At 42.1% G+C, this 22908-nt stretch overlaps 15 protein-coding genes across 15 annotated transcripts; all 15 read right to left on the bottom strand.

Moving 5' to 3' along the window:
• Positions 1-196: 196 nt before the first annotated feature.
• LSM04_000513 (uncharacterized protein) lies at positions 197-1567 on the bottom strand (the record flags this gene model as incomplete). Its single annotated transcript, XM_067338850.1, has 1 exon — positions 197-1567. One exon carries the CDS (start codon positions 1565-1567, stop codon positions 197-199), a length of 1371 nt encoding a protein of 456 aa, XP_067185937.1.
• Positions 1568-1798: 231 nt separating this feature from the next.
• Positions 1799-2375, bottom strand: LSM04_003465 (uncharacterized protein; the record flags this gene model as incomplete). The annotated part of the gene is made up of 2 exons (XM_067338849.1): positions 1799-1977; positions 2063-2375. The coding sequence occupies 2 exons, from the start codon at positions 2373-2375 to the stop codon at positions 1799-1801; spliced, it is 492 nt and encodes a 163-aa protein (XP_067185952.1).
• Positions 2376-2878: 503 nt separating this feature from the next.
• LSM04_003593 (uncharacterized protein) lies at positions 2879-4735 on the bottom strand (the record flags this gene model as incomplete). Its single annotated transcript, XM_067338848.1, has 1 exon — positions 2879-4735. One exon carries the CDS (start codon positions 4733-4735, stop codon positions 2879-2881), a length of 1857 nt encoding a protein of 618 aa, XP_067185953.1.
• Positions 4736-4992: 257 nt separating this feature from the next.
• LSM04_002836 (uncharacterized protein) lies at positions 4993-5883 on the bottom strand (the record flags this gene model as incomplete). The annotated part of the gene is made up of 1 exon (XM_067338847.1): positions 4993-5883. The coding sequence occupies one exon, from the start codon at positions 5881-5883 to the stop codon at positions 4993-4995; it is 891 nt and encodes a 296-aa protein (XP_067185949.1).
• A 1293-nt stretch (positions 5884-7176) lies between these two features.
• Positions 7177-8697, bottom strand: LSM04_005029 (Protein kinase domain; the record flags this gene model as incomplete). The annotated part of the gene is made up of 1 exon (XM_067338846.1): positions 7177-8697. One exon carries the CDS (start codon positions 8695-8697, stop codon positions 7177-7179), a length of 1521 nt encoding a protein of 506 aa, XP_067185964.1.
• Positions 8698-9045: 348 nt separating this feature from the next.
• On the bottom strand, positions 9046-10102 carry LSM04_005133 (uncharacterized protein; the record flags this gene model as incomplete). The annotated part of the gene is made up of 2 exons (XM_067338844.1): positions 9046-9305; positions 9613-10102. 2 exons carry the CDS (start codon positions 10100-10102, stop codon positions 9046-9048), a joined length of 750 nt encoding a protein of 249 aa, XP_067185967.1.
• Positions 10103-10383: 281 nt separating this feature from the next.
• Positions 10384-11043, bottom strand: LSM04_008672 (uncharacterized protein; the record flags this gene model as incomplete). The annotated part of the gene is made up of 2 exons (XM_067338843.1): positions 10384-10797; positions 10840-11043. The coding sequence occupies 2 exons, from the start codon at positions 11041-11043 to the stop codon at positions 10384-10386; spliced, it is 618 nt and encodes a 205-aa protein (XP_067185990.1).
• Positions 11044-11650: 607 nt separating this feature from the next.
• Positions 11651-14008, bottom strand: LSM04_004559 (Intermembrane transport protein PqiA-like; the record flags this gene model as incomplete). The annotated part of the gene is made up of 1 exon (XM_067338842.1): positions 11651-14008. The coding sequence occupies one exon, from the start codon at positions 14006-14008 to the stop codon at positions 11651-11653; it is 2358 nt and encodes a 785-aa protein (XP_067185958.1).
• Positions 14009-14470: 462 nt separating this feature from the next.
• LSM04_005897 (uncharacterized protein) lies at positions 14471-14908 on the bottom strand (the record flags this gene model as incomplete). The annotated part of the gene is made up of 1 exon (XM_067338841.1): positions 14471-14908. The coding sequence occupies one exon, from the start codon at positions 14906-14908 to the stop codon at positions 14471-14473; it is 438 nt and encodes a 145-aa protein (XP_067185970.1).
• Positions 14909-15535: 627 nt separating this feature from the next.
• Positions 15536-17056, bottom strand: LSM04_008316 (Protein kinase domain; the record flags this gene model as incomplete). Its single annotated transcript, XM_067338840.1, has 1 exon — positions 15536-17056. The coding sequence occupies one exon, from the start codon at positions 17054-17056 to the stop codon at positions 15536-15538; it is 1521 nt and encodes a 506-aa protein (XP_067185986.1).
• Positions 17057-17405: 349 nt separating this feature from the next.
• Positions 17406-18542, bottom strand: LSM04_005107 (uncharacterized protein; the record flags this gene model as incomplete). Its single annotated transcript, XM_067338839.1, has 2 exons — positions 17406-17791; positions 17843-18542. The coding sequence occupies 2 exons, from the start codon at positions 18540-18542 to the stop codon at positions 17406-17408; spliced, it is 1086 nt and encodes a 361-aa protein (XP_067185966.1).
• Positions 18543-18560: 18 nt separating this feature from the next.
• Positions 18561-18974, bottom strand: LSM04_006980 (uncharacterized protein; the record flags this gene model as incomplete). The annotated part of the gene is made up of 1 exon (XM_067338838.1): positions 18561-18974. One exon carries the CDS (start codon positions 18972-18974, stop codon positions 18561-18563), a length of 414 nt encoding a protein of 137 aa, XP_067185974.1.
• An 849-nt stretch (positions 18975-19823) lies between these two features.
• On the bottom strand, positions 19824-21305 carry LSM04_004441 (D-alanine--D-alanine ligase; the record flags this gene model as incomplete). The annotated part of the gene is made up of 1 exon (XM_067338837.1): positions 19824-21305. The coding sequence occupies one exon, from the start codon at positions 21303-21305 to the stop codon at positions 19824-19826; it is 1482 nt and encodes a 493-aa protein (XP_067185957.1).
• A 516-nt stretch (positions 21306-21821) lies between these two features.
• On the bottom strand, positions 21822-22040 carry LSM04_004631 (uncharacterized protein; the record flags this gene model as incomplete). Its single annotated transcript, XM_067338836.1, has 1 exon — positions 21822-22040. The coding sequence occupies one exon, from the start codon at positions 22038-22040 to the stop codon at positions 21822-21824; it is 219 nt and encodes a 72-aa protein (XP_067185959.1).
• Positions 22041-22509: 469 nt separating this feature from the next.
• Positions 22510-22770, bottom strand: LSM04_000335 (uncharacterized protein; the record flags this gene model as incomplete). The annotated part of the gene is made up of 1 exon (XM_067338835.1): positions 22510-22770. One exon carries the CDS (start codon positions 22768-22770, stop codon positions 22510-22512), a length of 261 nt encoding a protein of 86 aa, XP_067185934.1.
• Between the last annotated feature and the right edge of the window lie 138 nt (positions 22771-22908).

The raw sequence follows: 22908 nt of genomic DNA, 5'->3' as shown, positions 1-22908 counted from the left end.
AAAAAGAAACAATCGGCATTTCCTTTCCTTCGAGGAGGCGAGCAAGTTGAATTCAGGATGGAGTCAGATCTTTTTTTTCTTTTTTTTTTTCTGAAGGGATGTAATTCACACAACAAAAGAAAAATCGTAATAATAATAACAATAATAATAATAATATAGCCTGGGTGAACGTAGATCAAAGTGAGAAATCGATACCTTAGTTTCTGTATGCTATTTCCATCTTTGTCTTTGGATCCACTTCTAACTGTTGAGAGCTGTACGACCAATTTGATAGCCACTTCTGGAACCACATCAACGCAGGGGACGGTGTCAAAGTCAAAAATGCGTTTCTTACAGCTGGAAATGCAAAAGCAGTGAATCGACGAGCTCGCCGTGATTGGCGAATATAACGTTCTACACGATCACGACGTACAGTCTCAAACTGCTTGAACGCGTACTCAAATCCTGTATCAGTGAGAAGTGGAACATCAACAAGTGAAGTAGCAAGTAGTGCGGCATCCTCAACACACAGAGAAGCATCCTGTGCGAGAAACGAAGGAAGTGATCCATGTGCGGCTTCGCCAATTAAAACGGCACGTTTATTATACCAACGGGGCATAACAGGAACTTCCAACATTTCCGTTGGAATAGCCAGCTCTGCCTTACCAAGGGCTTGCGAAATATCATTACCAAATACAGCAAACTCTCGACGTAGCAGAGAACGATAGATTTCCCGAACGGCCATAGCATCCGTTTCAGCAGAAATATCCACTACTTCTTTAGGTGGATCAAACAGTGTGGCGGAAAAAGCAAGTTGTCTCTTTCCTTCTCGTCGTAGTGGTACACATGAAAGTGTACGACGTGTACCCCATACCTCAACAGGGACATCACCTGTAAGACAGCTGTCACTAGTAATATTAACGAATCCATCAACTTGCGTCATTCCAAGTGATCTACTACTTGTACCAACATATTCACCAGGGTATAAAATTTTTCGTATACTACTATATGCACCATCTGCTCCGACAACAACATCGCCCCATTCTGTCTTTCCATTTTCTAATACAACATGTACACCACCTTTAATACCCTCATGTGGAAAAAGATCTACCACACGGCTCCCAAAGCGTATATCCTCCACATGATGCCGCAATACGGTACGGAGATACTCCGCCGAGAAGGTGGCGCGCAGTGGGACGCATCCGAGTTCTTGTTTGACCTGCTCTGCAAGGCGGCGTGAGACAATAGACTCACTATTAGCAGGAGGTGCCGTGCTGAGCGGTATTCTGTCTTCTTCTCCCAATACCCGCAGGTTTACCGTCCTGTTGCGCACCTTAAGAAGCCAGTGCAATTTTTCATCTAAGATACCAAAGAAGGCATCAGACACGACATCACCTCCATCAAGCACATGTTTCATATCAAACGCTTTGTAGCAACTTAGTGCATTAGCGAAAAGTGTAAACGGTGCTTGGTATGTCGCATTTAGAAACGGTGCTTGCTCAAGAACAACGCAATCAATATTCAATCGACGCAAAAATGATGCAAGCGACAAACCCGAAATTCCGGCACCCACAATAACTACCCTCATTAGACTTTGACTGATTTAAAGAAATAATCCTTTTTTTTTCTTTGTTTTTTTTAAAAAGTCTAGATGGGTGGATACTTATTAAATGCATTGAGAAAAATTACCAATTACAATTCCTCAAGAGGGCAGTTATAGAATGACTCAAAAAAAAACAAATAAAAACACACACAAAAAAAGATTAGAAATAAACAATAAATATATTCACTTACAAGTCAGTAGAATCCCCCTAATACGTTAGTATATGCCAAGTAACAGACGCCTTTCCATAATGGAGCAATAATCATTCCATGCATTCTTCAAATTATCCAGGATATCAATAGACTCAGTAATACCTCGACCCATGTGCAGTCGCACTTGTGCTCCCTCTGAAAACGTTTTATTGGCCACACAATGCACAATCACATCGCCTGTTTCTGTAATTTCTGATAAAGAAAGTTTTGCATTGGTTGCCTTTATCATACGAACTTTTGCGGCTTTCCTTGAAAAAAAATAGAATACCATTTAATCTAATCTTCTTTTCAGGCAAAGAATCCTTTGAAAGAATACCTGTACCCCCCTCTTGTAAAGCCATAAGAAGCCAAGTGGCCACCATTGGAGGAAAGGGAGAAACACCTTTTAGTTTTTCGATGCTCCTTACCAGTAATGTTGCCAGTGAAACTGGTACACAATCTGTCTTTGGTGAAACAGATCGTGACTCGATAAAAAAAGAACTACCACTATTTGGAGAGTAACTCGCAACAAGAAGCGCACGAGCAAGTGCATTAAATCCTATCGCCCATAAAGTAACCCGTTCACCTCCTTTCAACACCATGGCGTTCCACACCGCTGAATTTAACTGAGTTCACTCCGCATCTTCTGTTAACACCAGTGAATTGTGTTCGGAAACTCCACCACAAAAGGTAAATAAGTTTTCACTCCAAAGTATCTCACCCTTTTCCACCCTCTGTGAGGTTATCCAGTAACTGTTTACACCTTTATCTACAACACGTGGAGGTATAGTTCTCCCATCATGAGTTTTTGTGTAACCTGCTGGAGGTACACAGCCAATCGTCCATATTTAAACTAAAAAAAAATAATAGTTCACACACAAATTAATGAGGAAGAAAGTACGAAAAGAAGATTGAATTTCACTTCTCCGACATAAAAGAATTGAGAATGCATCAAACCAAAACAAAAACATAGAAGGGGAAGTAATTATCAGAGTTTTTTTTTTCACCCTTTTTTTTTTTTTTTGCAGAAAGAGAGAGAAACAAAAACACAGACACAGAGAGACATAAAGATAAACAAACAAATACACAACTTTTCTGTTAATCCTTACTCATCCCAAAGGCCACCACTATAAAAAGCCGGTTCGGCCGAGTCTGACGAGGGAGTTTCCTTGACGGTGGATTCTTCCTTATTTTTATCTGTTGAAAAGTCTATGGCATATACTTCTTCTTTACCGGTATCGTAGATTTCATTTTCTACCTCAGTCTTATCCATCTCCTCCAATTCAAGATCTTTCACCTCCTTTATAGTAGGTTTATTTTCTTCATTATCATCCATCTTTCCTTCATCATCTAAATCCTCTTCATTATCTTTATCACTCTGAACGTATTCCTGTTGTTCTCGCCTATTGGAGCAGTTTTCCAGTACTTTTTTTGCAAGGACAATGCTCATAGCCAAAGCAGAGTTCTCGTCCTTCAATGAATCAAAAGACAAGGTTAGTTTCTCTTCTGCGCATCCTATACGAGCAATTACAATGGATTTATCAGTTAAACCAAGTAAGTTCCAGCCAAAAATATGACAAAGAAATGCAATTTTACGATTTGCTTCAGTAGATAGTCGTTCATCCACATTACGCAGTAACGAATTAAATGTAGTGTTTTCTCGAACCAAAGATGTCGACTGTACGGACAATTCATACCGTTCCCTCCACTCTGTAGTTTCTTTCTTCTGAGATTCCAACTCTTGACGAAGCTTTTGTATTTGCTGCTCCTTTTCTAGTTGTTGTTCAAAAAGTAATTTAAAACTTCCCTCTGAAGTCCTTGGTCGTTTTTCGCCAGGGACAGGATCAATAGATAGATAATGATTTTTATCCACTAATCCCACTTGTCGCTGATATTCACTGCGAAGTACTTTTAAATCTCGGCTTAACTGTGCCAATTTTTCAACATCTTCTACCAGAGTAGCTATGGTATTACCTATATCACATGAACGTCGAGTAAGCTCCAAATCAAGACACCTTTTGCTTTTCTCGGCTGCGATTAATTGCTGCTTGAAACAGCATTCCATAGTAGTAAGGTACGCCATGGTAGTTTCAGCATCCTTAAGTGCCGTTTTTCGCCTTAATTCGCGAAGTTCAAGAAGCTCATTATAAAGAGGGATCACGCTATCCAAACCTTCTTTGGCCAAAATTAAACGCATTTCTGTTGTTGTCTCATGTAATTTACGCAACTCAGCTTCAAGTTCTTCAGTTCGACTTGTATTTTCAGGTGGAATTAACGAGGAAACCACTGGTGGTGGTGGCGGTGGTGATGAAAGCGGTGAATGAGAAGGTGTCGCTAAAGTGACTGGAGGTCCCAGAAGAATAGTACTAGATTTCCTTGAAGTATCCAGTGTTTCTTTATTCTCTGTTGTCTTTGTTAGTTCATGCAAAAGAGCTTCTGTTACCGACATGGATTCCTGCAGTTCCGCAACCCATGAAGGAACTGCACTGATCTCAGTAGTATTAATAGTAGTATTAGTCGTAGAAACAGGGACAGATATAGCAGTATCTGTAACATCTAATGACGATTCGGGTAACCTACACGACTGCGAGTGATCTGCGACAATATCTCCAAGACGTTTTATTAAATTACGCTTAATCATTACAATCTCTTTTTCAGAACTGTGTTTACGCTGCTGTTGAAATTTCATCGAAACATTATCTGAGAAACCATCACCGGCGACAGTTCGCATAAGTTCCATAATGCCATTGTAAAGCAAGGAATTCACCGATTCCTCCACGTAATTTTCTGTGTTAGTGCCAACTGTACGTAGGGCACATGTCGTCTTTTTACGCGAGTATAACTCCTCAGCGGATGACTCTAACGGCGTTGTAGAGTGTGAATCCACAAGACCCTCCGGCATCTGCACAGACAATTCCTCCTCGTCCTCCATGACATACACATCACTACTGTGACTTGACATGTTTCCCCCTATAAAGGTGGGTAATCGTATCCGCAATTCGTCTTCTCAAACCTACCGACAGAAACTAATTATTTAACAGTAGAAGGAATAAAAAAAAGAAAAGAGAAGAAGAACGGGAAACAAGCAAAAATACAGCACCTAAATGTTTGGAGGCAAAATAACGCAACAAATGTTTAGAAACTGTAGTATAATCCAGGTCAATGTATAAATCACCACACAAGCATACACAAACGCAACGACAGTATACAAACATTATCTTATTGTTTATTCAGAGAATGCTGCACACGTTCCCAGCGCCTTTTTTCATCCTCTGAGAGTTTAGAGAATTGAGTTGCGCTTCCTTTATCCTCAGTATCAATCGAGCAACTACTGCCACTCCGCATCCAAAACAAAGGTCGCCGCAAATCGGTCTCGGACACTACAAACCTCCGTGCCATCTCATTAATCTTGTGCAAACGTCTGCGCATTCTTTCTTGAGTGATCTGTGACCACCGTTCCTCCGTGTCCGTGTCATCCTCTTGTACTGCGACAGTAGAGAAAGCACGGCATTCTTCCAAGGCATCTCTCTGTGAAGAATGTTGAGAGACCGATACCTCCGCAGCGAACTGCCATGCAATCTCGCGTTTGGTCCTTGCCACATCTTCTGCTGTGATGCGATCCCATCGAGGATCTCGTGCCTTTCGCAATACTGCATGCAACTCCTGCTGCACATCGCACGGTGTAACTTCTTGTGTCCGCCACACACAGACCTTTTTTGCCGCGTCATGATGACAGGTAGCCACAAATGTCACATACGTCCCACGCGATGGAGAAGAAACTGAACCTTCTCTTCGCTCCTCTGGTTTATCAAAACGGCTACTACTTTTTGAAAAAAGTGGAAACCAAACACTTATAGGATCTTTTTGAGAGCAAATCTCCTGTTCACTAAATGCAGTTGAGGCTTTATCTACTCTTCTTATAGAATTTAAAGGTTTCAGCAACGAAGCAGGTGGAGGAACAGCAAGAATAAAACCATAGCCTCTCTCTACAAAAACCTTATGAACCATACCAATCATTCGTATTGGACGAAGCATAGGGACACTGGAAGAATGACGCAAACTACAACCTTTTGGTACTACCAACTGCATCCCAGGTGAGTAAAAGAGCATCCTCCCTCTGCAACTTCTACCTTTAGAAGTAAGTTTCAATAATAGGAGAACACGGTTTAGAACGAAAAAAAAAAAATAGGGGAAAGAAAATAATGTAACGTCTATACTTACACAATACACGTTAAAATGACAGTAACAAACATTTTCCTTCAACCCTGTAAAAGGCGTATATCAAAGAAATAAAACAAAATATATGTTATCCAACGAAAATGCAAGTTCATCAACCAAGCTCCCAACACAACCGAAAAAAAAATAAGTGAATTATGAATACAAAGGTTTAAAGTTAATACATATATGAAAAGTCAAAAAAAATACTCACACCATATTTACGGAGCACAACCAGAGTGCACCTGATACTTAAATACACACCGCAGCGTCAGATAACCCAAGAAATAGTTATGGGAAAAGAAATAATCAAAAGAAAAAAAGAGTCACCCATTAAGAAGAAACAGAATTAAAAACATAAAATCACTTAAAAAAGGAAAACTCTATGACCTTTAATTCGTTCCTCATCAATGAAATTTATACCCCACACAAAAAAAAAAAATTATGGCTCAAAAAATAGTCCTACTTTTCCCAGTCATCACAACCACAAACCTTACTACACAACAATAATTGTGACAAAAAAAACACTGCAAAAATAAACTGTGAATTCTTAAAAAAAAACCTTCTACACAAGAAACACCATACACAAACAGGAAATACTAGATTGAAAAACAAAGAACAAGAAAAGAACAACATAACTTTATGTTTCCTTTTTTTTTTAGATTGTACGCAATATACCAAAAAATATAATAATAAAGCCATAGAAAGATAGAAATAGGGTATCACACACCCGTGGAAGAGCCGCGTACACTCTCACTTATAACAGCACTCAATGAATAAATGTAAATAGAACCCCCATGCAGTCATACCAAGGGAATCTGCTGCAGCAACAGTAGAAGAAAAAACAAATAGATATATACGTATTACGTAACCCACAGGCACACACAAAAAAGAGAGGATAAAAATATACACCCAGGGCACCATGGGGCAGCACCAACAAGATAAGGGGGCAGACACAAGTGCAAACACAGGGAACGGATCAAAAAAAAAAAAGCAGCACCCACCATAGTTCCCACCACCCCAACATGACACACAACAAACCCCAAAATAGAAGTGAAAAGTATCCACAAGAACAAAAAAAAAAAGCAGAGAGGTAGTAGACCCACCAAACAAAATAAAGAGAAAAAAAAAACCCTGTGGAGACTGTGTCCAAGGTCATGGTTGTGAAGAAAACAAGAATGTACTCATCTACGTCCCTCGGTTGCGCTCCATCAACCACAATACCACCTTGTCCGCGGCAATCTGTGGCTTGAGCGTCAACAGCAGCCTAAATATGCCATTTTCAAGCGAGGTGGTATCTGTACACCGTGTGACAAGAAGAATCTGGACCAGCATGAAGGCCTCAGTGTCGCCATCAAGAAGCTCCTTCAGCTTAGTGCACTCCGCCTCGTTGCCCATGTTCGCCTCCATCACGTTCAGCAAGAGATCGGCTGCGGGTGTTGGATGCTCGGATGCCCCCTCCCTTAGCAGCCCACGCCTCGCTCCGGCAGCGTCATTCTGCACACCAGCGCCAGCCTTGGCCGCAGCGGCGGCGACGGGCGGAGGTGTCGGCGTGCGGTTGGGCACAACGGGTGGGGCACCCGCCACTGCCTCTCTCACCGGCGTCCCTCGCCGCAATCGCGACACGGGCGTCACGGGTGACATGCGACGCACCGGCGACACGGGCGCCACGGGTGACATGCGACGCACCGGCGAGACAGGCGCCACGGATGAGGTGCGACGCACCGGTGAGTTGCCGTCAGCCCGCGTAGGCGACGGCTTTGGCCGCTCGAGGGTGACGGGTATGTTCTTCGCCCGCACGTAGCCGGTGAGACGCGTCGCGAAGCCGGTGAGCAGCTCGAAGGCGGTGGGACGTCCCCGCTCCGTCTTGCTGAGGCACGCCGCCACAGCCCGCACGAGACAACTGTCGTAGCGACCGTTCGCCGCACGGCGCAAGCGCGGCAGCGGGTCCGCGTTGAGAATCGCGTGGAACGACTGCCGCTCTGTGTAGCCCTTCTCCCAGAACGCCCGCTGCCGCGCCATGAGCTCAAAGAACGTCACGCCGGCGGAGAAGATGTCCGTCTTCGCGGTGTACGCCTCGCCAGCGACAATCTCAGGCGAGCAGTAGCAAGGCGTGCCCACACGCGTCCTCGCCAGCTCCACCGTCCGTCCCACCGGGCGCGCCAAGCCGTAATCGCCCACGAGTGCAGTCGACACACCGTCGGCAGAGCCGTCCCGCATCAGGAACAGGTTGGCAGGCTTGATGTCGCGGTGAATGATGTGGTGTGCGTGGCTGTGGTTCAGCGCAGAGAGAATCTGCACTATGATCCTCATCACCAACTCGTTCGGCACGTACTCGTCGCGTTTGATGTACTCGCAGATCATCTGGTGAAGATCGCCACCGTCGCAATACGTCATGGCAAGGCAAACGCTCCCACTGTGCTCTCCACCACCCGTCTCCACCCACGCGCCAACGTAGCTCACAATGAAGGGGTGCTGCAGTGACCGTAAAGCGTTAATCTCCTTCCTAATGCCCTCGAATTGGCCGGCAGGCCACAATTCCCTCTGCATCACCTTCACCACAAACCGACTCGGGTACGGGAAGCGGTTCGCGGCATCACACGGACGCATTGGCACAGCAAGATACACACGGCCATTTGAGCCAGCCCCGAGTAGCTCGGAAAGCTGCACCTCCCGCCCTAAAATGGGCATCTCCCGCAACACGTCCATAACGTCCTCTCCAGCCAGGCGAGAATTACGTGCTCCTCTCAATTCACCGGGCAAACTATATCTTCTTTGCAATGGCAGCGTCAGAAGCCTCAGCAAGAGAAAAAAAACAGAACGTGGAGAACCCAATGACAACAATGCACAGCAGTCACAGAGACACACCAGGAATGACACCCAAAATGGGGAAAGAAATAAGAAAAAAAGGAGAGGGAGACATACACAGACACACACACAGAGAGAAAGAGAGAGGCAAAGAGAGTGATGGAGAAAGGGATAGAAAGGGGAGGGCACTAACAACACGCACACAGACAGACACACCGATGAATCCACTTTCCCACATGGGGATTCCTATCATGGAAGCAACTGCAGAAGTGCCACCACACGCTGTCCCAGACAGCGACCGCGCCGCTGCACGGGGAGTAAAAAGTCATCCAAGATGCAGTCTACGAATTCCAGTGTCTCCTCCACTGCAATTCGCCGGCGTTGAAGCATCTCCATGTGACGCAATTTTTGTTGTAATGTTGCTACTCTCCACAAAGATGAGTTTCGATACACCAAATCAGTTTCATAGAATATACGAAGTTTTTCATTCACAAACAAAAGAGGTTCCACTGTACTTATCAGCGCTTGAGAAAGTCCTTCAAAAATAATATAGTTCTAACACTGTCTTGATAAAGGTATTAGTAATAAATAATACGTAGTGTATAGATCCCTTAGAAGCTATATATTATGGGAGTAAATTTTTTATCTTTAAATTGAACTAGTGAGAATGCATATCTTCAATGCCCGATCTCCGATCCCTCTTCTCTTTTGTATTTTGAGATGTCATTTCGTTTTTTTTTTTTCTTAACCTTCTATGCTTTCAATCAAAAAACTCTTTTGCATGATTGATGCTTTTTACTCGTTGTATTATGTTACGTTGATGTGAGGATCTAAAATCACTTGGAGTAAAGAGGCGAGCTGCTGTTATGGCGAGATCCACCCGGGCATCACTCTCCTGCAACATCAACTTCTCTCGAAATCTTTTTTCCTTTAGTAGTACTTCATCTTTGCGTCTATCCAATGATAATGTAATTATTTCTCTTACAAGGCGATAATTCTCGTTTGATGTCTCCTGTAACTTGTTCCAGTGTATTTCTCGTTGTTTCTCACTCTGAAAATAATTTTCCTGAAGCTCATCAATATACGTGAGTAAGGCAATATTTTGGTTCAAAAGACTTGAGGCGGCATCGGAAACAGGGGTTGAAGGACTAATGCATGTTCCTACACTGCCTGTGTTGACTAAGACACGAGTCGCAGCGGGATTTAGCCTTTCTTTCAATCGACGCATTCGCATATCCTCATCTACTGGGAGGGTGTTTAGTCTTCGCTTTTTTTCTTCTAGCCATAACTTTGCTGTTGGCTTCATCCAACTAATGGGAGAGCGAAAAAAGATTAAAAAGCAGGTGGCGATAATAGTACAATTGGGATTGCAAAAGAGAAAGAGAGGAAAAACAGAAGTATTGAAATTTGTTCGTTTAAAAAATTTCTTTTATTATTATTGTTCTGCACTACCCATATATATATATTCTTTCTCCCATTGCTTTGCCCTTTTGTGGGTGTGTGTATTCGCGTTTTGTTTCCATCATGGTCATTCACAACTCTTTGACCTTTCTTCTATTGCGATGTCTCTGCATCACAATATACGCATTAGTGCCCGAGCAACACGTCCAGTTTTGCATTAATGCGGTCCAGTTCAGTAAAAAATCTGAAGGCCTCTTCGCGGTTCACAGTAACTTCAACGCTGTCAGACTGTGTGGATGTTGCTGGAAACAACAAGAGGGATTCCACGTTGTTTGTCGAGTCACATGGTTCGATTGTTTCTACTGCTGATGTTGGTACACCACCCTTGACTCCTACAACACGCGTCCTGGAGGCAAGGAACTGCGGTAATATTGTAGAGTTTCCATTTATGCAATTGCAAAACTCCGTAACATTCCGGCGACGCGTAAGTGAAGCAACACGTCGTTTGTTTACCCCACATATATCAATAACGACATCCACCGCCTGTGGGGCTATGTGTACTTCGTGGGAGAGAAGAAATTGCCGTGCGGTATCCGTGTCCTCTACACCCTCAGCGGCAAACTGTCACAAGACAAAAAGAACCGCATTTGCCAGCAGTGTATCTAACAAGGCAGCAGTATCACTATTTCTATCACTACCACTATTAACAGTAGCCGATTCATTAACTCGCGTGTCTCCAATCTCAATGGCCCCCAAAGCAATATCTGCAGCAGCATGTAATGCCTGATCCGCTGCATTACTCAATATTACAGCACATTGACGCCACGTTTCTGTTGTTGGTAACATATCGGCACCTCACTAAAGAGGACTAGAAAACATATTTAAAAATAAAAATAATAGAAAAAGAAAAACATATGATTGGAAAATAATATACACGCATCTATTAGAATGAAAAGATGTCGTAAATTGTTAGCATGCAACTAGAGTTAGATTAATAGAAATATATATGTTTCAGACAGGTATGAATCATGTGTGTATCCTGTGTCAACACAATGCAGCAGGGAAGAAACGATAAATAATAACATATTTTACGGCAACTGATGCCTTTCTTCCGTTTCTCCCTACACACACATGTACTTACGAATAAGACACTTTCGAGACTTTTTCAGTTGTAGTGAAATAATAATAATAATAATAATAATAATAATAATAATAATAATAATAATAATAATAATAATAATAATAATAATAATAATAATAATCCGTTATCACTAGGTACCAACATTTGTTCATCTTTTCCGATATTCACAATAATGAAACGAGAGAAAAAACAAAGCAAAAAGGGTGGAATTCTAAAAAAAAAAAACCAAGAAGAGAATACTAGTATATCCATCCACATTCTGTCTCATAAGGCAAAATATGAGCAGCAGTTATTTGTCTATACTTTTATTTTTTACATTTCAGCTTCAGTCTGTACAACTGTTCTTTTACGTTCTGCCAATTTTTCCGCAATGCCTTTCCAAATACCAAGTACATGAACAGCAGCTAAGATCCATTGCCAGACGGAAGCTATGAGCAAAAATAATAATGGCCATAGTAGTTCTGCCTCTGCGCGGTAAACAGAATTCATATTTTTCCCAATGACAAACTCTACAAACTGCCCGAGTTGAAGAAGTCCGGCAACACAGGCTAATAGCAATACATCCGCTGCGCACCATGAAGCAAAGAATGGCCACCGTGGATACATTAAAGCGTACAAAAATGGGGCAACAGCAATAGTGAAGATACAGGTAACAAGTAACATGTATGATGTTGAAGAAAGTTCAAAGAGTGTCATATCACGATCAGATGATTGAAGAATAGAAGCCATACCGGTTACTTTATATCTCATAGAGGGAAATATCCAGGCAGGTAAAGTACATATCAAAACAAAAATACCATTCATGACAGAAAAACAGAAACTTTTCATATTAACTCCATATATAGATTTTCCAGAATCGATGCTGTCTTCGTTATGGTCGTACTGCAAAGAATATTCATCATCTAAGAGATGATTTAAGTCTGGTGAAGATATGCGACGACGAAGTGACGTTTTACGACGCCAAAAAATTGTTGCATAATTACCTGTAAGTATTGAAAGAATTGTGGAAGCGAGAAACACATAAAAACCAGGAAGAATATCAACATCTGCGATACCAGAAATTTGCAGACCACTTGCCATAATTACCATAGCGTATGAGTCAAGAAACGAACACTTACCAAGGTAATCCACTACTCTGAGAATCATTAAATCTGGCTTCTGCAATATCACCGTGCATACCAAAATACACAGAAGTTTAATATATGGGTACACTCCACTAAATAAGAAAACAAGAACAGCAAGTGGTTTTAAGCCAGCTTCATAAAGACTTCGGGTCGTCTCCATTAATGAGAAAGAAAGCAATCCAACATCTCCTCCCATTAAGAGTGTCGCAGCAGTAGTAGTATTAGACCAAAAAAAACCAAAAGCTGTCGTTAAAGCCATTAAAACTATTATAATATCTTCTGTAAGTGTTCGACGCAGTGATATTACGGTACCATCATATAATGATGCCGGTGAAAAACGATACTTCCACAGACTCAAATACACACTTCCCACAATAATAACAATTGCAAAAACGGCAAATCCAATACAATATGTTAGTGGTGGTACCTGAATAACTGGTGGAGGCTTTTTAGAGGGAATAAGGAGATGGTCACTCTTTGAATTATTACATAGAGAGAAGGTCGTAGCATTAATAAATTTGTTAATAAATGAGACAGCTAAAGGGCCTAAATGGTTCACAACTATTGCATCCCATTCCCCAAGATTTTTAAGACGAAGATTTTGTAGAGTGACTGCATCAGTACAAGGTAGAGTACAGACAAATCCATCATCTTTACAATGAAGATTATTAAATGATATATCAAGTGATGCAAAAAATGGATGTTCAACCTCCACTTCTGCAACACTGTTATTAATAAAAGAATTATGCATGAAGTCGTATTGTGTATTTGAATTAAGAGAAAATATATCTGGTAGAAACCCTTGCATACTGTTATAAAGTAATGTTAACATGCCAGGAGGATGTTTTGTTACTTCCCCCAATGACATTTGAAAACCTTTGGGGAAAGTAAATCCCAATTGTACAGTAGTTCCAGCATGTATAGAAGCGTTGAGTTGCATACCATGTATCTCTGGGAATTCATTCAATATTTTTACACCTGCACGAAATAGTGGAGCATCTTCTAAAGGTGTAGCGCCATTAACAAGATCTGGAAATGATGTCGGCTTATCTAGCGTTTGATTTTTCACATTCTCCATAAGAAGAGGAAGAATAACTTTACACACATATACATCTACCTCGTTCTCAATAAATTTTTTAGTAGCCGGAAGAATCATATCCATTAATGGATTAGGAGAATCAAGATGTAAATCATCAACCATTAAGTTAATTGTACATTGATCCTTAACAAGCGTGGTACTGTAACAATCATCGTCACATGTTTTTGTCATAGATATCTCACTTGGATTCACTTTTATAGTTGAATAAATACGTGAACGTAAAACACCCATCTCAAAATCGACAGAGCAAGAAATATTTGATGTCTCTTTAACCATCAGAAACCACAACGACGAATTGAACGTGCCACTCGTCGTACCAATTTGCACATTTTGGCAAGTTAAATTACTTACAGTTGCGATTCCGAAATCAAACGAAAAATCAGGCAATTTCACTTCTGTGAAGAGTGAACTCCAAAAAAAGAAAATCCACAAGCACGTTGATATCATCGTTTTGATCTATATAGATCACTCACAAAGAAGAAGAATAAATTAATATATATATATATATATATATATATATATTACTTCCCCTCGCTTTGTTTTTTTCAAAAAGAATAAGATATTAGAGTTGTGATATCTTCTATCCTAGTTTGAGAGAGAAGTATATATTTCACCATCAAAAGAAGAAAAAGAAATTCTACCTATGCATTTCATCAAAAAATAAAAACACAAACAAAAATGAAAGCAACATAAAATGAGATGAAGATTGTAAAATATAAAACCAAAGGTCTTCATAACACCTAATGGAAAATAAAAACATATACAAAGAAAAAAATGGAACAATTACATGACTTCAAAAAAAACAAGTTCTACCCTTTCGCAAGATGCGGTTGTTGTACTTTTCTTTATTGTTTTTTTTTTTTTTTTGACTTGAAGTCCCTCATTTCCTTCATGTTAAACGTTGGAATTTTAACGCTTCTTCCCAGACTTCTCTCCTTTACTGCGTTCGTGACGTTCCTTCAGAGCACTACGATTTCCCTTATCTTTCTTCAGTAATTTCACCGCAATATCACGCACCTCCGCCCCTGTCTCAACCATTTTATTCGACACTTTGCTGCGCTGAGCGTATGCAACGGCAGCCTTAACGTTTGCCGCCTTATTATTTTTCTGTCTCAGCAATAAAATACGCTTTGAGACCTGTTCCTCAAGCACCACTGGAGAGTTGACCGACTTGTTCTCCAGGGCGCCAGTTAACGCAGTGTCGTTGTGTTTCGCCTCTTCGTTGATGAGTCGCGCCAATCGACGGCCCTCCTCCAGCGACACAATTCGACCAGCCGGCAGCTTCAGACGCGGCTGGAGCGTTGACTGCCGCAAAAGCTGCATCGCAACAACACCCTGCATACTCATCACTTATTACTACTTAAGAAGACCAACAAATACTAGATTGAAAAACAAAGAACAAGGAAAGAACAACATAACTTTATGTTTCCTTTTTTTTTTAGATTGTACGCAATATACCAAAAAATATAATAATAAAGCCATAGAAAGATAGAAATAGGGTATCACACACCCGTGGAAGAGCCGCGTACACTCTCACTTATAACAGCACTCAATGAATAAATGTAAATAGAACCCCCACAGCGCTTGCAGTCATACCAAGGGAATCTGCTGCAGCAACAGTAGAAGAAAAAACAAATAGATATATACGTATTACGTAACCCACAGGCACACACAAAAAAAGAGAGGATAAAAATATACACCCAGGGCACCATGGGGCAGCACCAACAAGATAAGGGGGCAGACACAAGTGCAAACACAGGGAACGGATCAAAAAAAAAAAAGCAGCACCCACCATAGTTCCCACCACCCCAACATGACACACAACAAACCCCAAAATAGAAGTGAAAAGTATCCACAAGAACAAAAAAAAAAAAGAGAGGTAGTAGACCCACCAAACAAAATAAAGAGAAAAAAAAAACCCTGTGGAGACTGTGTCCAAGGTCATGGTTGTGAAGAAAACAAGAATGTACTCATCTACGTCCCTCGGTTGCGCTCCATCAACCACAATACCACCTTGTCCGCGGCAATCTGTGGCTTGAGCGTCAACAGCAGCCTAAATATGCCATTTTCAAGCGAGGTGGTATCTGTACACCGTGTGACAAGAAGAATCTGGACCAGCATGAAGGCCTCAGTGTCGCCATCAAGAAGCTCCTTCAGCTTAGTGCACTCCGCCTCGTTGCCCATGTTCGCCTCCATCACGTTCAGCAAGAGATCGGCTGCGGGTGTTGGATGCTCGGATGCCCCCTCCCTTAGCAGCCCACGCCTCGCTCCGGCAGCGTCATTCTGCACACCAGCGCCAGCCTTGGCCGCAGCGGCGGCGACGGGCGGAGGTGTCGGCGTGCGGTTGGGCACAACGGGTGGGGCACCCGCCACTGCCTCTCTCACCGGCGTCCCTCGCCGCAATCGCGACACGGGCGTCACGGGTGACATGCGACGCACCGGCGACACGGGCGCCACGGGTGACATGCGACGCACCGGCGAGACAGGCGCCACGGATGAGGTGCGACGCACCGGTGAGTTGCCGTCAGCCCGCGTAGGCGACGGCTTTGGCCGCTCGAGGGTGACGGGTATGTTCTTCGCCCGCACGTAGCCGGTGAGACGCGTCGCGAAGCCGGTGAGCAGCTCGAAGGCGGTGGGACGTCCCCGCTCCGTCTTGCTGAGGCACGCCGCCACAGCCCGCACGAGACAACTGTCGTAGCGACCGTTCGCCGCACGGCGCAAGCGCGGCAGCGGGTCCGCGTTGAGAATCGCGTGGAACGACTGCCGCTCTGTGTAGCCCTTCTCCCAGAACGCCCGCTGCCGCGCCATGAGCTCAAAGAACGTCACGCCGGCGGAGAAGATGTCCGTCTTCGCGGTGTACGCCTCGCCAGCGACAATCTCAGGCGAGCAGTAGCAAGGCGTGCCCACACGCGTCCTCGCCAGCTCCACCGTCCGTCCCACCGGGCGCGCCAAGCCGTAATCGCCCACGAGTGCAGTCGACACACCGTCGGCAGAGCCGTCCCGCATCAGGAACAGGTTGGCAGGCTTGATGTCGCGGTGAATGATGTGGTGTGCGTGGCTGTGGTTCAGCGCAGAGAGAATCTGCACTATGATCCTCATCACCAACTCGTTCGGCACGTACTCGTCGCGTTTGATGTACTCGCAGATCATCTGGTGAAGATCGCCACCGTCGCAATACGTCATGGCAAGGCAAACGCTCCCACTGTGCTCTCCACCACCCGTCTCCACCCACGCGCCAACGTAGCTCACAATGAAGGGGTGCTGCAGTGACCGTAAAGCGTTAATCTCCTTCCTAATGCCCTCGAATTGGCCGGCAGGCCACAATTCCCTCTGCATCACCTTCACCACAAACCGACTCGGGTACGGGAAGCGGTTCGCGGCATCACACGGACGCATTGGCACAGCAAGATACACACGGCCATTTGAGCCAGCCCCGAGTAGCTCGGAAAGCTGCACCTCCCGCCCTAAAATGGGCATCTCCCGCAACACGTCCATAACGTCCTCTCCAGCCAGGCGAGAATTACGTGCTCCTCTCAATTCACCGGGCAAACTATATCTTCTTTGCAATGGCAGCGTCAGAAGCCTCAGAAAGAGAAAAAAAAACAGAACGTGGAGAACCCAATGACAACAATGCACAGCAGTCACAGAGACACACCAGGAATGACACCCAAAATGGGGAAAGAAATAAGAAAAAAAGGAGAGGGAGACATACACAGACACACACACAGAGAGAAAGAGAGAGGCAAAGAGAGTGATGGAGAAAGGGATAGAAAGGGGAGGGCACTAACAACACGCACACAGACAGACACACCGATGAATCCACTTTCCCACATGGGGATTCCTATCATGGAAGCAACTGCAGAAGTGCCACCACACGCTGTCCCAGACAGCGACCGCGCCGCTGCACGGGGAGTAAAAAGTCATCCAAGATGCAGTCTACGAATTCCAGTGTCTCCTCCACTGCAATTCGCCGGCGTTGAAGCATCTCCATGTGACGCAATTTTTGTTGTAATGTTGCTACTCTCCACAAAGATGAGTTTCGATACACCAAATCAGTTTCATAGAATATACGAAGTTTTTCATTCACAAACAAAAGAGGTTCCACTGTACTTATCAGCGCTTGAGAAAGTCCTTGTAGAAAAGAGAAGCATTCTTGTAAAATATACGTTGGTTTCCTACTGTATTCGTTATTGTTATCAAGGGGAAAAACTGTCTTATGTCCATGAATAGCTCGTCATCGATGCAATAGGAGATACTTCTGTTCCAACTCATCGATCTCACTGTAATGGGCAACAAATCTACTGTGTAGTGGTGATATCTTTGATTCTACTTGTTTGTGTAGTTGATATTGTTGGAATTTTACCCTTTCATGCGCATCGTGAACCTTCTCATGGAGTCTTACTAATTTTTCTCTTGACTTTCGATTGTTTTGCCATATATTTAGATATCTTCTTCGAAGTACATCTATTTCCTCTGATAATGTGGATAAGGTCAATTCGTTAATTGTTCCAATTTGGTCACATTGCTCTTGCAGAGAGTGAAATTCTTTCTTGGGTGCTTCTTGCTTTGACATTATAGAGACATTATCATTTGCCAAGTTATCAATTCTTGATTGTGGTTCCAAAATCTCTTGCCTTAAACCAGGTACAGCCCTACGGAGATGTTGCACATGATCTTCAATATTTTGTAGTTGCGATCGCTTTTCTCGTAGATCTTCCACAACTTCCTCAAGATTTCTTAAATATTCTTTAGATGGAATAGAAGTCTTTGAAAGGACATGGTCTAATATTTGCTTCTTATAGTTTTCCTGTGGTACTAAAGATCTGGTGTGTATCTGTTCTTTTCTAGATGTCACCATTGTAGAATTGGATAATTCTACAGGTTTTACTCTTGTTACCTCCCTTGTCCTTCGATTAGAGTAGAATACGTGACTTGAGAGCGGAGACGTAACTACAACCCATTCATCCAGTAATTGTGTCATAAGTTGTTGGGAACTTGCCTATTCAAGAGCCATATCCCACCGAGAGTGTAATGGAAGTTCCACATCAACGGATGAGGAGCAAGAGGTACGTATTAATGCATTACATAAGATTTTTAGATATGTATTTAATGTAGAACATGAATCTTGGAGCAATAAATTCTTCATATTGATTCGAGATAAAGGGAAACAGTTATTATGCATCACTTTCGCAGCTTGCAGCATTTCCATGACTTCTTCAAACAATATAGGACGTATATTATTTTGATCCAAGTACTGCTGCACCTTTGGGTTAACAAGAAGTTCCATACTGTTTGCCACAATGAGGTAAGGTAATTGACGAAGATGAGAAAAGAGAGGCCACCAAACTTCCCATGTATGCAGAAACGACAACGGATGAGCAGGGGAAAAAAAGAAGCAAAACATCGCTTCCATTAACGAGTGTCTGCGGCGGTGATGTTAGAATTTGAAAACTCAGATGTACCACCATTAATTCATTTAATTTTTTTTAATTTTGAGGGAGGAACTGCAAGGAGATTCATTAGCGATCATTACATCTTGTCTCTGCCACTCTAAACTCATGCAGTGAACCAATTTCTCTGGAGAAGTCAGTGGATCTCCCTCCACCACACACTTGATGTGTCTCTCGCATTCGATCATTCATGTAAACACATACGTATATACAAAGAGAAATATTACTTACACATCCAATTATGTATAATAATGTTGGAAAAAAAAAACACGGTAGAATACAACCTAAAGAAAAACGAGAGCAACGAAAAGCAAAGAAAAAATAATAGAGAGTGACAGCAACGCCCTTAAAACGAAAAAAAAGCAAAAACTAGATAACAAAAAGTACAAAACAATAATATCTCCCAATTCGAAAGAAAGAAAGACAAAAAATGAAGGAAAAATAATTTATTTTTTTCACTATATATATATATATATAGATAGATAGATAGATAGATAGATAGATAGATAAGTAATGGGATGTGCGGGTGCAGACAATATGCTGCTCTTTCAGAAAACGAAAAACATTTCCTTATTTCGTTTCAGTATCACCATAGTTATTTCTCTTCTTTCTTATCTTCTTGATGTGCCTGATTTACGTTATCTGTACACAATAAGAAAAAAAACCCACAGATAGTCTACGTGTATTATGTCTCTTTTTTTTTCGATCAGTTGGCAGCGCTGCTACACATCTTTTGTATCAGTTCTGACTCAAAACAAAAAAAAAGTAACAAAGAAAAAAAAACAATTGACGCTCTTTTTTTTTTTTTTTCTTTACGCAATGCATTTTCCCTCTTCCCTCTTTCCAAACGAGATCCACCCTTCACATGTGGGTGATTTGCAGTGGCATCGAAATGGTGGCATTGTGTCATCCACAAAGAGACGATAGTCCATTGTAAGTTCGTCGTCTTTTTTGATATCGCGAAGGGCAATAACGTTAAGTGATCGGTTCGCTGCAAATCCCATATTTGGACTACATGAATGACTAAATGCACCCCAATCTGAAGATTCCAGATCCCACAATGCGTAGTGGTGTCCATCATCGCCAATAGGCCAAGCATTATGCAAAAATTGATTGTACTCCTCTTCACTCCACATTAACTTTACGTAAGGTTTAGTACAAAGACGTACTAATTTCCCCTCTGCCTCAAATATAGTAGTACCAGCAGGGATATCTTGAGTGGCACAGAGGTGATATTCCCGAACAGGATCATATGCGGAGCGAAACAATGGTTGATTACGAGCACAACGTCGTAATGCCTCAACTATTTGCAGTTTTGCAAATTCTTTCTGTTTAAAGTCAGGAGTTAGTCGAAGAATCCAGTCGGCGGAGCCTTCTTGTCCGTATGGATACATAATACCACAGTTAGGATTAATTTCTAAAAACACAACTGTTTGTGTTGTACGGTCAATACGCACATCCACACGTCCGTAGCCAACACCTCCCATCATGTGCAGAAATGATAAACGTGCGATGCGGATGATATCCGGCAGTGCGGGATCACCATCCGGCATGACTTGCCACTCCATCCCCTCATAAGTCTCCCACTTTAGATGAAAATGTTTGAAATCTTCACCCTCGGGAAATTGCACCATAACGGGTGGAAACACACGAATACCCCCCGTTTGTGTGGCATCGGCACACACCAACACTGTCGCCTCATCGCCAGTAATAAATTCCTCCACAAGTGCAGTTTGATACTGCTCAAGGAAAGAACCCACACGTTCCTCTAGCGCATTCATATCATGTACTTTACACGATTTGTCCATGCCAACGCTACTGTAGCCGGAAACATGTTTAATAATCAACGGAAACTGAAGGGTGGAGCACAACTTCCGTACATCATGTCCTATCTCTATCACGGCATGACGCGCAGTGGCAATACGGCAGTAGTGTGCCACACGTTTCATTTCTGGTTTTGAGAGTTCGTAATACTTAGAGATCGCACCCGTAAAAGGAACATTGAAGCTCTCAAGCGCCATTACCACATCGACGCCTGCTTTATCCTCGTCAATAGCTCCATCACATTGGTTGTAGAACACATCATATTTACCAGATTTCACAAGTTGCCGAATTTGACGGTACGCGATTGCCTTCTTCACATACACAAGAGTAAATACAAACTCTTTTTCATCAGCTTCAGTAAAGTAATGTTGTGGCGTTTGTACGAGTTCCCCTTCATACTCCTTCAGCTCACTATCAGACCCCTCATATGAGCATACCAATACACAGACACGAATAGGCAGTGACTTCATCTTGCTTCCAAAATCACTCTTACTATTTTTCCTCACCCTCTGATCACCCCCCGTATCAAATAAAAAAAAAACAGAACTCGACCCACACACTCTTATTCACACACTAAAAAAGTACGTACGAAAAATCTATGGAATGATTTATGACTATTTTATTGTCGCCTTTTCTATGATAAAGTTAAATATATATATATATATATATATATATATATATATTTGTATACGTACAATATATTTGGCTTAGTATTATATATGTCTCTATATAGTTGCGTTATTGTGTTTGTATGTATATATGTGTACGTGTATGTGTGTCTGTCTTTTCACCTTTAAGTGCAAAATAATGTACAAGAAAAAAAAACAAAAATAAAAAGGGGTCTGGGGAAGGTAAAAATCACAAGAAGCAAATGTTAAAAGGGACGCAAACCAAGAATACTGAAATGAAAAACAAAAAGGTAACAAGCACAATGAAAAGAAAAAACGGTACTGAGGGGATTTAGAAACACCCCTAAACTATCGTTATCATCTGCAAGATACGTCATTTTCGCTTGGATGCGATTCTGTACGTTCAGAGTGTTGTATTTCCGCTCGTGTGAAGATAATACCAGTGGTATAAATGGGTAATAGAACGTGACGCACAATCCATGAGATCATAAAGGCAAATACGACGAATGGAATTAAGTACTCGCGCAGCACAAGCACTATTGTCGGTTCATCTAATATACTCTCCACGTTCATCATGTCTCTCCATTGTAGAGAACACCAAAATAAATAGATATATAATAGTACGAGAGCATTGAAATAAGAGCAAGAAAAAAGAAAAAAAGAGGTAGAGAGTGGACCATGCAACATACTTAAAATATCAAACAAGGAAAGTTTTACACCTCACACACACCCTACACTCGAGCAACGAAGAAAAAAAAACAATGATATAACGAATAAACCGGCTCACATCAATAAGATAGTCATATACGCTCATTACTGTGTTTTCATTGCCATTCTCATCGAAGAAAATAAAAATAAAATGAATAAAAAAAACAAAACCAAAACGCTTAAACAGAAATATTTTCTTCCGAAGGTACTTACTTTTCTCATCATCTTTCTCTCGCACTTGCTATGAGATTTCAAAAAGAAAATGCAAAAAAAAACTAACAAAAAATTTTGCTCCTTCCTTCGCAAATAAACCCCATATCCCTCCTTTCTTTTGCTTCTATTCTTCATCGATGACGATTCGAAACTGTGTAGAACTGTTCTTCAGTGCGGTAGGCTTAACGATAAGTTCACGCGTCTTCGGTTTTTTTACGAGAGCATCATGAGCTTGTTTGATTATCCACGCTCGCAGCGGCATGCCATCCTCCTCAGGTGAGTCATTCACTTTATCCAAACAATTCAGCAACAACTCATCACTGCCATACTCTTCTGAGGCAAGGCGGTCGTGAGGGAAATGGACTTCAACAACAGCGGGTGACATTTTTGTTCTTGTGTAAAAAAAAATATGTTGCGTATTATGAGTAAATAAATATATAGATAGAATAACCCTTTTTTGATAATGATTATCCTGTTGCTGCTTTGTTTTTGTTTTTTTTGTTTTTTTGCTTTGTTCCCTTTA

The sequence above is a fragment of the Trypanosoma melophagium genome (genome assembly GCF_022059095.1).
Source record: "Trypanosoma melophagium isolate St. Kilda chromosome Unknown ctg8segment1, whole genome shotgun sequence".
Taxonomy (NCBI): domain Eukaryota; phylum Euglenozoa; class Kinetoplastea; order Trypanosomatida; family Trypanosomatidae; genus Trypanosoma; species Trypanosoma melophagium.
The sequence above is the reverse complement of the archived record's forward strand: the minus strand, read 5'-3'. Positions and strand labels throughout refer to the sequence as shown.